The 15,498-nt window shown below is 35.4% G+C and overlaps 1 protein-coding gene across 2 annotated transcripts; it reads right to left on the minus strand.

Annotated features, from left to right (window-relative positions):
- Window positions 1-513: 513 nt before the first annotated feature.
- On the minus strand, window positions 514-2,835 carry LOC144545090 (uncharacterized). 2 transcript variants are annotated; one of them, XM_078293671.1, is made up of 6 exons: window positions 2,599-2,835; window positions 2,013-2,044; window positions 1,568-1,756; window positions 1,298-1,348; window positions 932-996; window positions 514-758 (listed from the first exon to the last, which is right to left on the minus strand). In XM_078293671.1, exons 1-6 carry the CDS (start codon window positions 2,649-2,651, stop codon window positions 687-689), a joined length of 462 nt encoding a protein of 153 aa, XP_078149797.1. In that variant the 5' UTR covers window positions 2,652-2,835; the 3' UTR covers window positions 514-686. The 2 variants fall into 2 exon arrangements, with proteins under 2 accessions (XP_078149797.1, XP_078149793.1); XM_078293667.1 differs by having other exon boundaries at window positions 932-1,017.
- Between the last annotated feature and the right edge of the window lie 12,663 nt (window positions 2,836-15,498).

The raw sequence follows: 15,498 nt of genomic DNA on the forward strand, positions 1-15,498 counted from the left end.
GTAGTTCTTACAATCAGTTCGGATGAGAAAGCTGAAATTTTGTACAGCTCAAATGGCACTTTCAAAACATGTACATTCAAAATTTCCAACAATTAGAACAACATCCGTCGAGGACACCCGACCAAACTGCAGGGCCTGCTACCAAAGGCTTCCAAAACCATCACAATAGCTCGCAACACTTCGAACAGCGATGCAGTTATCTTCTTTGATTTGAATCAAAATCATATCAACTAATTATAATCATTGTAATACTGGCACCTTTTAGATATATGACACTAGCAAGAGGAAAAAAAGAGGAGGTAAAGTAATCCTGGAAATGGTCTGGATTTTCAATTAGCTGTCGAGGCATTCCCACGTCCTTTTTTATGGTGGCTAAATTTTTTTTATGTACAATAGTTTTCAGGCCAGATTTTAAGAGGATCTGGTCTGATAAAAAAAAACTCCGTTTAATTGATATGACAATTTAAGTATTAACCAAGATAGATATAATTCAATCACAAATTCAGAGAATTAGACAATATTAGATACTTGCACAATAAAATATTACAAAGATCATTCTGTTCCAGTACAGCATCTTAAATTAAAATCTTAAAGTGTCCAAACGAGAGAAGATAAAAAGAAAAAAGAAGAAGAAGCAAATACCACAATGTCCAGATATATAAATACATACTGAACTTGCTTGAAAATCAGATGCTGGTATCTGGCACAGCATTTGTACTACCAAGTACTGCACGCTGTAATTCTCCCAGAAAGTCCATCTGACAAAAAGAATTCTTAAGTAGATTTCAAATATGGGAATAAGTTTTGGGGTAATCGGGATAGCTGTCATATAAACTCCTTGTAGAAGTATACATGAAATTCAAACAGCTTAAGTGGGTTGAAGTAATTCTTTAGAGGGGCGGAAGCGTAAAGGATCAAAAGAGAAAGATACCTGATGGGGAAGTTTCATGGGACCCCAAGATGTATTGGTTGATCCAGAATACATGACCGGCTTCTCTGTTGATGTCATATTAATTTCTGATTATTACGTTAACCAAATATTACTGACTTCAACTGTCAATACAGATATATATCAGGTGGTACACCAGTAGCAGTTATCCATGTAAAGGCCCAAACAAACAAAAGGATTCCCCCACATGGTAGGTGCTGGTTATTTGAGCTGAAGTCAAACCAGCAAATAATATTCCAAAGAGATGAGACCAGTGAAAAGCGATTTTTTTATAGTTATTCAAAAATTACAGAAAAGAAAAGAAAAAACAGCCACAAGTTTAAAGAAATAATTTGATCATAAACTTACCAGCTGGGCCGATGGAAGGGTCATTGCACAACTGCATTGTAGCCAGCCAACCTAAATAAATAATAGCATAAATTTCAGTAACAGGCCTGTGTACCAGCATAGCATCACCCTTCAAATTACTACCCTCTCAGGGAGCACAGCACAACCAACAGAGAAAAAAAATGGAGAAAAAAACAGCAGCAGAACCAGAAAGAATCTGATAGCAACTGATTGTACCAGCCTAAATGTTTTGGATTTTGAAAAAATAGATGTAAATATCCAAGTGCATACGGTCATTCATGAACTGCAAAGCCTCGCTGTTACTGCACCCTTCAAGTGGTACCAGTGTGGACTGAGAGAAGTTCTCATTTGGGAATGCAGTGATACCAGCGTCCCCAAAGTCAGATATACTACCAGATGAATTTCTGCTCAGAGATGATAGACGCTTTTCTGTTTCTGACCCCGAAAGATTGCCTTTCTCTGCAATCAGAAAACATAGAAAATAAAATAAAATAAAAAATAAAGTCCTTCCTAAATTCCCTTTTAGAAAAGTAACAAGAGTGGTGCTTCAAGTTAGGTAATCAATCTGCTGACCCCAACTAAACATAAAACAAACCCCAAAAGGCAAATAAAAAAAATTAAATTATATTTGAGAAATAGTGCCTGCAGTGGAAGAAGCAGCCAAGGACAACAAATAAAAATTAAAAAATACAAAGATGGGCAAAAAAGGAAGTACCTCCAGACTTGCGTCGGTTTAGAGTACGATTCCTGACCCATCAACAAAATTAGAAATCAATACTTAATCTCTAAATACTCTTATAAATATTATAAGCATTAAAAAGAAGGTAACCATAAGAAGCTATCTGTCTATTTTAAAAATATATCCTACTGCAGAAGAATCTGGGTCTTACAGAAAGAACCAATCCAGAAATGTTACCAACAGTTCTGAAAAGCTGTTCCCTGCAGTTTGATCTTTTATTTTGATTTTTCATTTTTAACCATTTCTTTTAAATAAGTGAAGGATAAAAGGACACAGATCCATATTTCTTCCTCGCGGGATTGGGAAGTTGAAACTATGCTGCCCATATTCCACTAAGTGCGTCGCCACTACAGTAAACCACTTTTAACTTTACCAGTTTTAAAAGCTTTCTACGGGTATTGTCAGCCAATCACCAGAAATGACATTGACTTTTGATTTTAGTTGCTAAGAAAGGAAAATACCGACTGGAATTTTGTAAGAATAGCTACTTGGATTTGCAATTTTTCAGAGATAAACTGACGTTTTGTATGCACATAGGTGGATGGAGAAGGGGTTTTGTTACCTTTGGACGGGAGGAGCGTAGCGTTTGACATTTTCACTACTGTTTTCGATCATCGCACGATCTCAGATTTCGATTTGACGAGGGAGAGAGATGGTGAGGGGAAGCGGAGCGGGCAGCCGTCAGCCGAGCACAAAGGAAAGAAGTTTTCCCAGTACGCACGAGTACGAGATTACGAGTCTACGAGTGCGTATCTACTGTTTCTTTACGAATCAGATCGTCGTAGGATCTTAAATCAGAGATTAATCCGTGCCCCTATTTTTATTATTTTTTATGAATAAAAAATTCTCCTCTTCCCACTAGGGCTGCACAAAAAGTTCATAGTTCGTGATTCAATTTGAGTTTGATTCGGAAAAAAAAATGTAATTAATTCGATTCAAAATTAGTTTATTATGAAACAAATCAAACTAGTTCGGTTCGAATCTTATTCAAACTCAAACTCAAAAGTGAATATAGTTCGTTCGAAATTGGTTTTTGAACTATTAGATTCGAATCTCAAATAATGCAACTAATGACTTTAATCATCAATTTTTATTAATGCAGGAACCAAACTTTTATCAGAGCTCAAATTGTTAATATAATAGTAACTTATAATAGAAAAATGTTTCAGCAATGTAACAAATTAACAATGAAAATAAGTTTTATTTGACTAGGTCCATGTCGTGATTTTAATCAATCTAGCAGCATAAAAGGTAAAGAAAATTTGAACTGGTCCATAATTCATCAGTGTGAATTTATGAAAAGTAAAAGGAAACCACGTGAATTTTGTTCCGCGTGAAGAAAACTAATGCATAAACTACTGGTGGCTGCTAAATAAATCTGTAGTTTGTGATTTGATTGACTTCAATTCAATTCGAAAAAAATCGCAATTAATTCGTTCGATTGAAGTTCGTTCTGAAACAAATCAAACTAGTTCAGGTCGAATCTTATTCAAACTCAAATTCAAACTGAATAAGTTTGATTTGATTCGATTCGTTTGCAGACCTACTCCCCAGTCCCCACCATTTTCTTTTTCTAATTTTCTCCGAATTTTCACTTCGAGATATTATGCGGCCAAGTTAGCATTGAGGAGAATGTGGTGAGTAAATGAGAGAGAGGGAAATAACAATTCATTTCGGACCCGTTCGGCAAACTATTGAAATAGAAAAATAATGAGAAAAAGTAGAATTTGAAATATGCTTTTCAATTCTCATCGTGTGGGTTAATGGTAGAAGAGTGGAGTAGTGGAAGAACATGAGTAAATCTATCTCTTGAAAAAAAAAAACTAATTTCTCTATTCCACATTTCTCATGAAATAGAGAGTTGGCTCCTAAAGGAATACACAAGGAACCAAAATATAAAAAGCAGGGATTTGACTGCAAAAGTTCAAACTCAATTTCACTGACTTTTTCTCTTGTTCGGCAGAAATATAACCTCTTTTCCATTTTATTCCTCTATTCCACTCTTATGCCGAACGAGCATGATGAGAATATAACTCAATTCATATTTTATGATTGTTGCCAGAAAATATCCGCGTCCCCTGATGAGAAGTATAGGATTTTTTTTTAAATAGAACCGAACTTAATTATTTCAACGGAACAAGTAAAATGGACTTTTTTTTTATGAAAAACAGCTCCACCGATCCTGTGGAGGCAATTTAGGGTTTAGGGTTTATTTCAACGGAACAAGTAAAATGGACTTTTTTTATGACAAACGTTACTGGGCCACTGTCGAAGTATAGAGATCATGTGCCTCCGTGGAGCCCGCATGGACACTATGGTTCAATCAATGCACGACATGAAAGCACAAGCAACGCACTTTCTTCTCTTGAACTTCTGCGAACAATTTCATGAAGATTAAGTATTGAAGCTGTGGATTTGTTAATACTTAAGGACCTGTTTGGCTGCTCCCCACAAAATACTTTTCACGTGAGAAAAATAAAATTTACTCAGACTGAATTTTTTTTTTACGTGAACAGTAAATTTTAGTTCAAAAATTTCTTATTCCCATTCCTATTCTTATTCCTATTCTCACTGTGCAACCGAACAGGCCCTAATAATGTACTAGCCACTAGCCAGTGGCCCAGTAACGTTTGTCATTCTTAATGATGTACAATTAATTATAATTAATTATACCAAGTATAACTAATTATAACCATTAGTTTTTCCTTTGTCATTTTTAACATGACAAATATAATTTAATTATAACATGTATAATTAATTATAACCATCTTAATATTAATTACAATCAATTTATAATTAATCAGTAAGATTCTCCGAATAGCTCCTATATGGTGTGACCCAATAGGATCTGTGTTATGTTGGTAAATAAAGTTAAAATTGTTTTAACTTCTATAATCATGAGCGGCATCTGGCAGTATACATCATGACCATCCAATTACACAGATGATGCTGTACTATACAATATCACGATCCAGTAAACAATTTACTTGTGTCTGTTCTTTTGTCTCATGACTATCAAATCAGTTTCAAGGTAGATGTGTGTCATCCTTGCTAACTGTATCTTTTCTTGATTTTGAATAGATTATCAAATATAATTACTCTTGTAATTATACCGCATGTAGATAATCTAATTCTACCGAGGGGCCCAGTGATGCTATAGCTCGTATAGAGATACGAGGGACAAATAGTATTCTTGGTAAACTATCACTTCCTCAGCTAAGCTATACATATGGAAAAGCTACCGTTATGACTGCTTTTTACGGACAGCGTTAGATAACAATCACACATACATATTTCTCAGTGGAAACGATAAATACCTCATACTTTAGAACCAGTCACTGAATGAAAATGATACCTCGCATATTTAGCCTATATTTGACTTGATTTCGTACCAAATTCACGTTCTAAATTGTCAAAATCATGTGCATTTCATTGATATATCCTTAAAATTTGGTACTGCTGAGAGTTTATTTGTTTTCTGCAGGATTGGAGCAAATTACATGAAGAAACGGCGTTTTTGGACTCCCTGGTACGACCCTTACCAGGCTTGGTACGGGCCGTACCAGACTTAGCCGATCCAGCTCTTTCTCATCTTGTACGGCCTAGCCGTACCACCTTGGTACGGGCCGTACATAGATGCCACCTGACAGAATTCAAATCTTGGCAGAGGCTATTTAAAGCGAGGGATCTCTCCATTTTGGAGGATCCCATTGGATTCCATTCCATTCCAGAAAGAGAGCTCAGAGAAAGAGAGAAAGAGAGCAAAGGAGCAAGGAGAGAAGAAGAAGGAAGAGGAAGAGGCGAAAATCGACGGATCAACCCCTTCTCCACTCCCGATCTTCGATCTAGTTTTATCATGCCTCTCTTTATCTCTTTATTTGTATTTCTGGACAGATCTATGACTTGTGAGTAGTTGATCATTGTTTCTAGGGTTTGTAGATGGATTTTCTTGATTTGTGTTGCTTTTCTTGATTTGGATCTTGTATGAACTCTTTTGATTGTATTGATTGTGCATTTGTTTGTCTTGATTGCTTTGTCTTGCTGTGATTGCATATGGTGTGCCTATAGTGGTAGATCAACCCTAACAAGGTCATGTGACCATTGCCTTCTCTCAACCAAACCAATCCCTTTAGGTAGACTTGTTCTAATTGAAGCCGAAATGTTGAATTCTCCCCTAATTGACAGATTAGAGGATACCTTAGATCTCCAATCAATCAACTAGAGGATCTGGACCAAAACACGAGAGTTGAGGTTTAGAAACCCTAGAAGGTGAAGAATTGACTCCCAAACCTAGATCTTGAACCAACAAACGAGAGTTGAGGTTTAGGAACCTTAGGTATGGTCAATTGAACATTTCTCAAGAGTTTTATACGAGGTACCAGCAAGAAATGCATCAACTCGAACTTGTAAGCTCTGTTCTGGTAAATCAGTACGGGTCTTACAAGAGTGGTGCGGCCTACCCGTACCAAGCCCCACACGGCTTGGTCGGACCAGGTTGGTGCGGCCTAGCCGTACCAACTTGGTAAGACCCGTACCACTAGAGGCAAATCAGAGATGAAGTCTGAAACCCTTGAAACATCTTTTATCCTAAATCAAAACACAGCTTATACCTTTTCTTGCACAGTCACTATTCTATTGCATTGTTTGATTGGTTGAATTGATTCTTTAGGAAGATTAAATACCAAAACTCCTTCTTTCTCACTTTTAGTCTTTAGTCAAGATAAGTAGGTTCTAGAAAAAGAAACCGTCCCTGTGGATCGATACCCGATTATACTCCTCGATAGGGTTGTGCACTTGCAACCCTAATCGGAAGGTGTAACCGCGGTTTTAAAAGGTACGCTCCCAAGCGTACCGAAACTTGCGTTGCGCTTTCACGCGAACAGAAAACATAAATGACACGAACACAATTCTATTTAATGTTTCATTCGGGGTCTGTCAAATACCATGTTCCTAGAACATATATCTATGTGATTAAAATGACATCTCGTGTCAAGTGGTTTGTAAAACTTAACCATCTTTTAATCCACATACTAACCTTACAGCGATAATTAGTGTTCCTGCTAATTACCTTGGTCAGTGACCTTTTAAGAGTATATATCATCTATATTATGGAGTTTCACAATTTCAGTCATGAACTCGAAATGATCCATAAATGCAATAATATTCAAGGCAACAAAATGATATAAACATTCAATTCATGAACAAAGCTTTATGATAATTTATCGTATTATTGACTTCTAGATTATTACACTAACAATCTCCCACTTAAGCTAGGAGCCAATTATCGTAGGCCTTACTTATATACAAAACTCTATATTCTCTAAGATCTCGTAGATCCTGAGAAAATCTCACAGCCAATCTTCTATTTGTTCCAGACTCATAGAAGCATTAAGCATCTCGTGCTTGGCTTGAGGAAGAGATTTTGTGAGTGGATCAGCTGTGTTGCTGATTGTGTCAATTTTTGCAAACCTTTACATCACCTTTATATTAATTATATCTTTTATAATTAATTATATCTTTTATAATTAATTATAAACATCTTATTATGTTTACGATCTTAGGTGATAACGTCGTAAACAAGAAACATATCCTTAGTTCTCCTCAAGAACTTAAGGATATTCTTTGTAGCATTCCAGGGCTCCATGCCTGGATTAGCCTAATATCTACTCGTCACACTCAAAGCGTACGAGACATCAGGGCGAGTGCACAGCATGGCATATATGATAGAGCCAATAGATGAAACGTATGGTACTCTACTCATAGTGCTTTGCTCATCAGTTGTCGAAAGACACTGAGTCTTGCTAAGCTGTGTACCATGATTCATTGGCAGGAATTCTCTCTTAGAATCCTGCATGCTGAACCGATTCAGCACTTTGTCAATGTACGTGCTTTGACTTAATCCTATAAGTCTCTTTAATCTACCTCGGTAGATCTTTATGCCTAGTATATAGACATCCTCGCTCAAGTCCTTCATCGAGAAAACTTTTCTTTAATGAAGACTTGGCTAATTGCAATAGAGGAATATCGTTTCCTATTAAGATTATGTCATCTACATATAAGATTAAGAAAGGTGATGGCACTCCCACTAGTTTTTCTGTACACATAAGATTCTTCTTCGCATCTGATGAAGTCAAGCTTTTGACTTCTTCGCCAAATCGAAGATTCCAACTCCGTGATGCATGCTTCAATCCATAAATGGATTCAAGAAGCTTGCATACCTTCCCAGCATTCTCTGGATCTTCAAAACCCGTAGGCTGTGTCATGTACATATCATCTTCTTAAATTTCCATTTTAAGAAGGCGGTTTTGACATCCATTTGCCATATTTCATAATCATGAAATGCGGCAATTGCTAGGAGTATCCGAATTGACTTAAACATAGCCACGGACGAAAAAGTTTCATCAATTCCTAGAATTTGTTTGAAACATTTTCGCTACTAGCCGTGCTTTGTAAATAATCATATTATCATCCATGTCTGTTTTCCTTTTGAAAACCCACTTGTTAGCTATGGGTTTCACCCCATCAAGTGGTACAACTAGGTTCCAGACCGTGTTGTCATACATAGATTGTATTTCGGATCTCATGGCCTTCAGCCATTTATCAGAGTCGGGTCTATTCATTGCTTCCGCATAGGTCAGGGGATCTTCAGTGTCATAGACTGAGATCTCGTGCAGTCCCAAGTACCTCTCGGGTGCATGGACTGTTCTTGTTGACCTACGTAGCACTTGTTATTCGGGCTGTCGAACTTGATCCACAACTGTCTGCGGATCTAGTTCTACTTCAACTTGCGTTGAAGTACTTGAGCTCGGGACTAGAACCTCATCCACAGCTTCTTGTGGACTTGGTACTTCCAGATGCTCATCAGCCGAAGTATCAAGAGGTGGGTTAATCTGATCTGGTTCAGATATTGTATTGTGTGATGTATCTTGAATTTCTTCAAGTATTACATTACTCCCACTACTTCCTTTTGCGAGAAACTTGTTCTCCAAAAATGTACCATGACGAGCAACGACTATTTTGTTCTCGGATTGGTAATAGAAGTAATATCATTTCGTTTCCTTAGGATACCCTACGAAAAAGCATTTGTCAGCTTTGGGATCAAGTTTACCAGACGTCGGGCGTTTGACAAATACTTCGCAACCCCATATTTTAATATAAGACATATTTGGGAGTTTTCCAAACCATAACTCGTATGGAGTCTTTTCTACTGACTTGGATGGAACCATATTTATTGTTCGTGCAGCAGTTTCTAGTGCGTGCCCCCAGAACGATCTCGTAAGAGTGGCTTCACTCATCATGGAACGAACCATGTCCAGTAGAGTTTGATTCCGTCTCTCAGAAACACTGTTCCATTGCGGTGTCCCCGGAGGTGTGAGCTGTGAGACTATCCCACATTCCTTTAAGTACTCTTTAAACTCAAAACTCAAGTATTCGCCTCCACGGTCAGATCGTAGGGCCTTAATACTTTTGTTTAATTGATTTTCTACTTCAGTATTTAATTCTTTGAACTTGTTAAAGGATTCAGACTTATGTCTCATCAAGTAGACATAACCGTATCTACTGTAATCATCAGTAAACGTGATAAAGTAAGAAAAATCATTTCTTGTACAAGTACTCATAGGTTCACATACATCCGTGTGTATTAGACCTAATACGTCACTTGCCCTTTCGCCCTTTTTGGAGAAAGGCGCTTTGGTCATTTTTCCTTGTATACAAGATTCGCATGTGTCAATTGATTCCAGATCAAATTTACCAAGAAGTCCATTTTTATGTAACTTCTTGATGCGTTTCTCGTTTATATGACCAAGGCGACAATGCCACATGTAAGTCGTGCTTTCATGTGATATTTTGAGTCGTTTGTTATTGATGTTAAACACGGGTTTGTCCATTTCCAGCATATAAAGTCCATTCATCATAAAAGAAGATCCATAATATACCTCATTCTTATAAATAGAACATCTATTGTCTTTTATAACGAAAGAGAAACCATTCATCTCTAAACATGAGATTGAAATGATGTTTCTGGAAATGCTAGGAACAAAATATACATTTTCTAGTTCCATTACAAGCCCGCTGGGTAGACACAACTCTATATCACCAGCTGTTACGGCTACAACTCGTGCTCCGTTTCCAACTTGGAGTTTTATCTCCTTGTTATGTAGCTTCTGAAGGATTTCATGATGCGGCAAGGCGATAAATTCAAAATTTTGACCCTCTTACAAGCATCTACGGATCTACTTTATTATGCTAATTCTATTAAAGCAATTCAAATGTATGCAAATGGATATCTACTCATTCATTCATCACAAATCTATCTACTAAAGGTGATTTGGATATACCTCTACCAAATGTCAATTTGGTAAATAGAGAGAAGTCGAATTCTCTTCTAGATCTCTTGGATACCTTCGTTTGTCGAAACGGCCTTCTAGTGTTCACCTTGAACTAAACAAGGATTAGAAAGACCTTGCTAGAGGTCTTAATCTAATCTAAGCTTAGAACCTAGTTAATAACCCTTCTTGTTCTTCTACTAATTCTTCATTAGAGAAATCAATAATATGAGAGAAAGATGGATGGCGGCTAGGAGGGAGAGGAAGAAAATGAAATAAATTTTTAGAAAATTTCTTACTTGCTTACTTGAATACCTTCTCTACCTCTCCTTATATACAAATATACTAGGGTTTCCATTGTGTAACCTTCCTAGTATAATTCTCTTTATTAAAAGAGACAACCCTAGCCGCTGCTACAGTGCGCGCTACAGTAACTGCCTCAACTCATATTCATTTTGGGTTTTAATAAACTTATGTTATAACAATGTTTTGCACATTATTAATTATGTGTCATGTATATTATACTATATAATATGCACCATATTATACCAAATAATATATATACACACTTCTCATAAATTTATTTTCGTTCTAAGCAGTCATGATATTTATTTATCACATATATATTATTTCATGTCATATGAAACAATATACATCATATAAATAAAATATCCTTCTTGTTTCTCGTTCAGTTGGTGTGATCTATATGGAGGATCTGTGTTATGTTGGCAATGGCATAAAACATTTTATTACCATAAACTATAAGCGGTATTCTAGCTATACATTATAGTTACCCAAATAACATAGATGTAAAGTATCATTTTTACAATACATGATCCTTTAAAGTAACGTTACAAATAACATTACTTGTGTCAATTCCTTGCCACATGATATTATGAATAACATACAAAGTCGGACCGTGTCATCTTTGTATTATATTCGTTTCTTGGTCTCTTAAGTAAATTATAAATATATAACTGCACTTCAGTTATATTGCATGCATTATAATTCTACTTTACCAAGGGGCCCATAAAATATCATCACTCATTATAAATGAGGGGCAATGATACTATTGACATATAATTTTCTCCCGCACAAGTTATATACAAGGAACTAATATTTTTATCACCACTTATGATAAGCAGCTTTTAATACTAATTACATTATATATTTCTCATGTGAAAAAGAAATACATCTCATATCTTAGAATTCTGAGACACAATGAAAATATTAATGACACTAACATAACCCATATAATATTTTCATTAGTTAGGTCTGTTCAATAAGCAACTAATTGTTAAATTAAAAAAACAACAATAACTTTTTACTTCGAATATGTTCCCAATAACTTCTCTGACAGCTGGGGGACACTTTTCAAGATTAATTTCATGTTAAACCTTCTGAGGGTCAGGAGGTTTACTTTTATTTGGAATAAAAAAGGATCATATTTTGCATAAAAAAAGAAACTAAAAAAGATGGTCTTAATTAGTATTCAAGAAACTGATATTAAAAAGATTAAAAAATTAATTGAGGAAGTTAAAAAAAAAACATAATAAATTAAACTAACACTAAAAAAATTAAGCAATTAAGAAAGTTAAATAAAATCTTCCGAAAACAAACAAAGCAAAGCAAAGCAATTTATATTAGTGAATAAACTTATTATAATATATAAATTGCTACAAGTATGTTAATGTTAGATAGTAAACATAGAATATCGTGGAGTAGTTTATTTTTATCGTTAATTATTGACTTAATTGAGTAATATGGAGTAATTTATTTTGATACATCAAATGCAAATGAGAGGGAGGAGGAGAGAGGGCAAAAAGGGAACTCACACGGAAAATTTGTTAATAATTTCGTAAAAATAATATTTTATTTGAAATATTTTGAGAGGAGGGTAGTTTGTAAAATTTTCATTAACACTGCTTTTTATTATTGACAACTTGTCCCTCAAATGGCACGTTAGAAAATGAACACCATAAGCACTTGTGGCAGTTAATGTAAACAAATTATAATTAAATGGCCCATTAAAAGGCCTAATTTTATCAATGAAAACATGGATTAATCTTGCTTGACAAGGATTATGAGAAGTTGACAACTATGCAACATCCTTAGTGCAATAGTCAGCAGTGTCAAGGAGGGGCAAGTTTTTATTTATTAATTGATGGATATGCCTACCCTTACAAGCTATGTTACCCAATTGTTTTGAAGGCCGAAGTTTCTTCCTCAGAGCCCAACAATAAAGGCCCACTTGACACTTTGTCCCTGATATCGGCCCGTATTAATTTTGGTTTTTCCGTCATTCCAAAAGCAAATTAACCAGCTAGGAATCTCCACAGTAGTGTATTGACAAAACCCAGCTAGGGCAGCCCGTGTACCTTTTTTTTTTAAAAAAAAAAAAAATTCAAAAAATCCCCCCTCCCCCACTATATGTATTATAGGGGAATATGCTAGCATGCTATGCATAGCATAGAGCCCCTCCATGCAACGGTTCGGATTCAAGTTTTCGAAATCCTAACAGTCGATCCGAACCGTTCATCTTGTTCTCCATATTAATATGTATTTGGAGACCAAATTTTACATTTTTTGGAATTTTTTTACTATTTCTTTAGATTTATTGAAAATCGCTGTTTTTTATGGTCCAGATTTGCTGAAAACAGGGATTTTCAATAAATCTAAAAAAATAGTAAAAAAATTTCAAAAAATGTAAAATTTGGTTTCCAAACACATATTAATATGGAGAACAAGATGAACGGTTCAGATCGACCGTTAGGATTTTGAAAACTCAAAATCTAAGCCGTTGCATGGAGGGACTCTATGCTATGCATAGCATGCTAGCATATTCCGTAATATAGGTATGATATATGTGATATATGTGATGCAAGTCCAAAGTAATAAAATTTAATAATTAAGTCTAAAATTACAAATTAATATTATAGGTATGATATATGTGATGCATATATATAGGTATACAATGAGATATCAGATGAAATCAACAAGTTAATAATATTAATTTGGTCTATGTTAAAATAATATTAATTAGTCGCATTATTTGGCTAAACTAATCAGATTAATTAGGTAGCATCACTGTGAGTCTTGACACCCAATGAGGCGCCTTCCAATTCTAGATTATCATACTCTAATCTCCGATTTTTTTATTTATATCCAAAAAATAAATTAAATTTAAAAAAATAACCGAACCGGCCGTGAAATTTGAAATATACCCAAACCGGTTAACCGTTAACCGGAAATTTGGTTTCGGTCCGGTTAATGGTTAACCGATTTCTTTTGGTTCGGTTAGCGGTGAACCGGAAAGAAGGGTTCGGTTAGTGGTTTAGCGGAAGTATTTTTGCTATATATATCTATCCGACGGAGAGATGAAAGGAAGAAAAAAAAAAGCGTTGTTTGAGAGACGAACGGAAGAAAAGGAAGAAAAAAAAACGCTGTTTGAGAGACGAACGGAAAAAAAAAAAAAAAAAAAAAAGGTAAATTTTTTTTATAATTAATTTGTAAATTATATAAGTTAATTATTTAATTTGTTATAAATTATAGTTTATTATTTTTTATAATCAATTTTATTTAATTCAGATTACGGATTAATTATAAAAAAAATTTACGGATTCTATTAATACCCAAAATTAATAGAAAATTCAAAAATAGTTTAGAATAATTTAGGAAATGGTTTAGATATTGTAGGATTAATTTAGAAAATTTCAAAATAGTTTAGAATATGACAAAAAAATTCTAAAATGATTTAGAATTGTTTTAGGAACCCTTACGGAGCTCTGACTGTCTGATCAATCGGCTCTTCGATTCAGGTATTTTTTATTTTTTATTTATTTTAATTGATAATATAATTAATTAGTTCATTTTAAACGGTTCAGAATATTGTCGAAATAATTTAGAATTTTTTAGAACATTCCAAAATGGCGTAGAATAATTTAGGAATATCCAAAATGGTATAGAATAATTTAGAAAAATGTAAAATGATATAGAATAATTTTTAGAGGTCCGGACAAGTTTTAATTACTTATATGTTGTTATTTTTTAAATTGTCAGACCAATCGAAACTAAAAATGACAACTATTTGTGCGAAAATTTTTATTGGAGGGGAAATCAAATACAATGATGACGGGGTCTTTTACAGTACCCGAGCTAAATACTCATTACCGCTAACCGTGAACCACAATTTTGATTATCTTCAGACTGAGATTTATAAATTTTGTGGGTACAATGCTAGTCAAGCAAATATGAAAATTCAAGCCAGGTTTAATATGTCCACCGATGGACAACGTGACTATCAATTAGTACCAGTAATGGACCAACAATCATTCGAATTCATGTTAGGAGTTGTGTCGTCTTTTTCACAAAGGTTACCGATTCTGGAGTTATATGTAGAATTGGAACCGAACTATACCAGTCAGATTCCTGAACCTCGATCTCGACCCAGTACCAGTCGGAATCCTGTGGATCCCGACCCAATACCAGTTAGATCCCGACCCAGTACCGATCGGCACTCTGTGGATGTACCAATGAGACACCGACCCAGTATCGGTAGCAACTCTGTGGATCAACCAGTTATACCCCGACTCAGTACCAGTCGAAACTCTGTGGATTTACCCTTCCCTGCTGGGTCACTGTCGGAAGCTTGCTGTAGACCCTCCCGTATGGCTCCCAATTCATATGATCCTCCGTCAAACTCTGAAACTGGCCCCGCGGGATACGTGCACCCTGGGTCTTGAAGTGGGAGGATGGCACGTATTTGTGCGGACAACACCATTTGTACGCAAAAGATGTGCATGTATCAAGCGATGGAGCGCCCCAGGTAGGTTCCCAACCCTGTCCGGTTCACGGTTAACCGAACCAGTCTTTCCGCTAAACGGCTAACCGGACTATTTCAAAGGGTCCGGTTAACCGTTAACCGGAAATTTGGTCTGGTTAACGGTTAACCGGTTTGGGTAGTTTTAAAAATTGATGACCGGTTCGGTTATTTTTTAAAATTCAATTTATTTTTTGGATATAAATAAAAAAATCGGCTCTAATCTTTTAGCTCCAATCTAGATCCATCCCTGCTGCTGTATTTCATTTGTTATCTGATTGTCGCACCACAAATATTGGATATAGTGTAAAATATA

This window comes from Carex rostrata, chromosome 2 (genome assembly GCF_964058835.1).
Source record: "Carex rostrata chromosome 2, lpCarRost1.2, whole genome shotgun sequence".
Taxonomy (NCBI): domain Eukaryota; kingdom Viridiplantae; phylum Streptophyta; class Magnoliopsida; order Poales; family Cyperaceae; genus Carex; species Carex rostrata.

What these genes read in the sequence shown, in the direction of transcription:
- LOC144545090 (XM_078293667.1), bottom strand. Translation starts at nt 2,651, where the DNA reads ATGATCGAAAACAGTAGTGAAAATGTCAAACGCTACGCTCCTCCCGTC. An exon ending in CCCTTCCATCGGCCCAGCTG is followed by an intron (nt 1,018 to 1,297) that starts GTAAGTTTATGA and finishes CGTAATAATCAG; the next exon opens with AAATTAATATGACATCAACA. An exon ending in CCATGAAACTTCCCCATCAG is followed by an intron (nt 759 to 931) that starts GTATCTTTCTCT and finishes TCTTTTTGTCAG; the next exon opens with ATGGACTTTCTGGGAGAATT.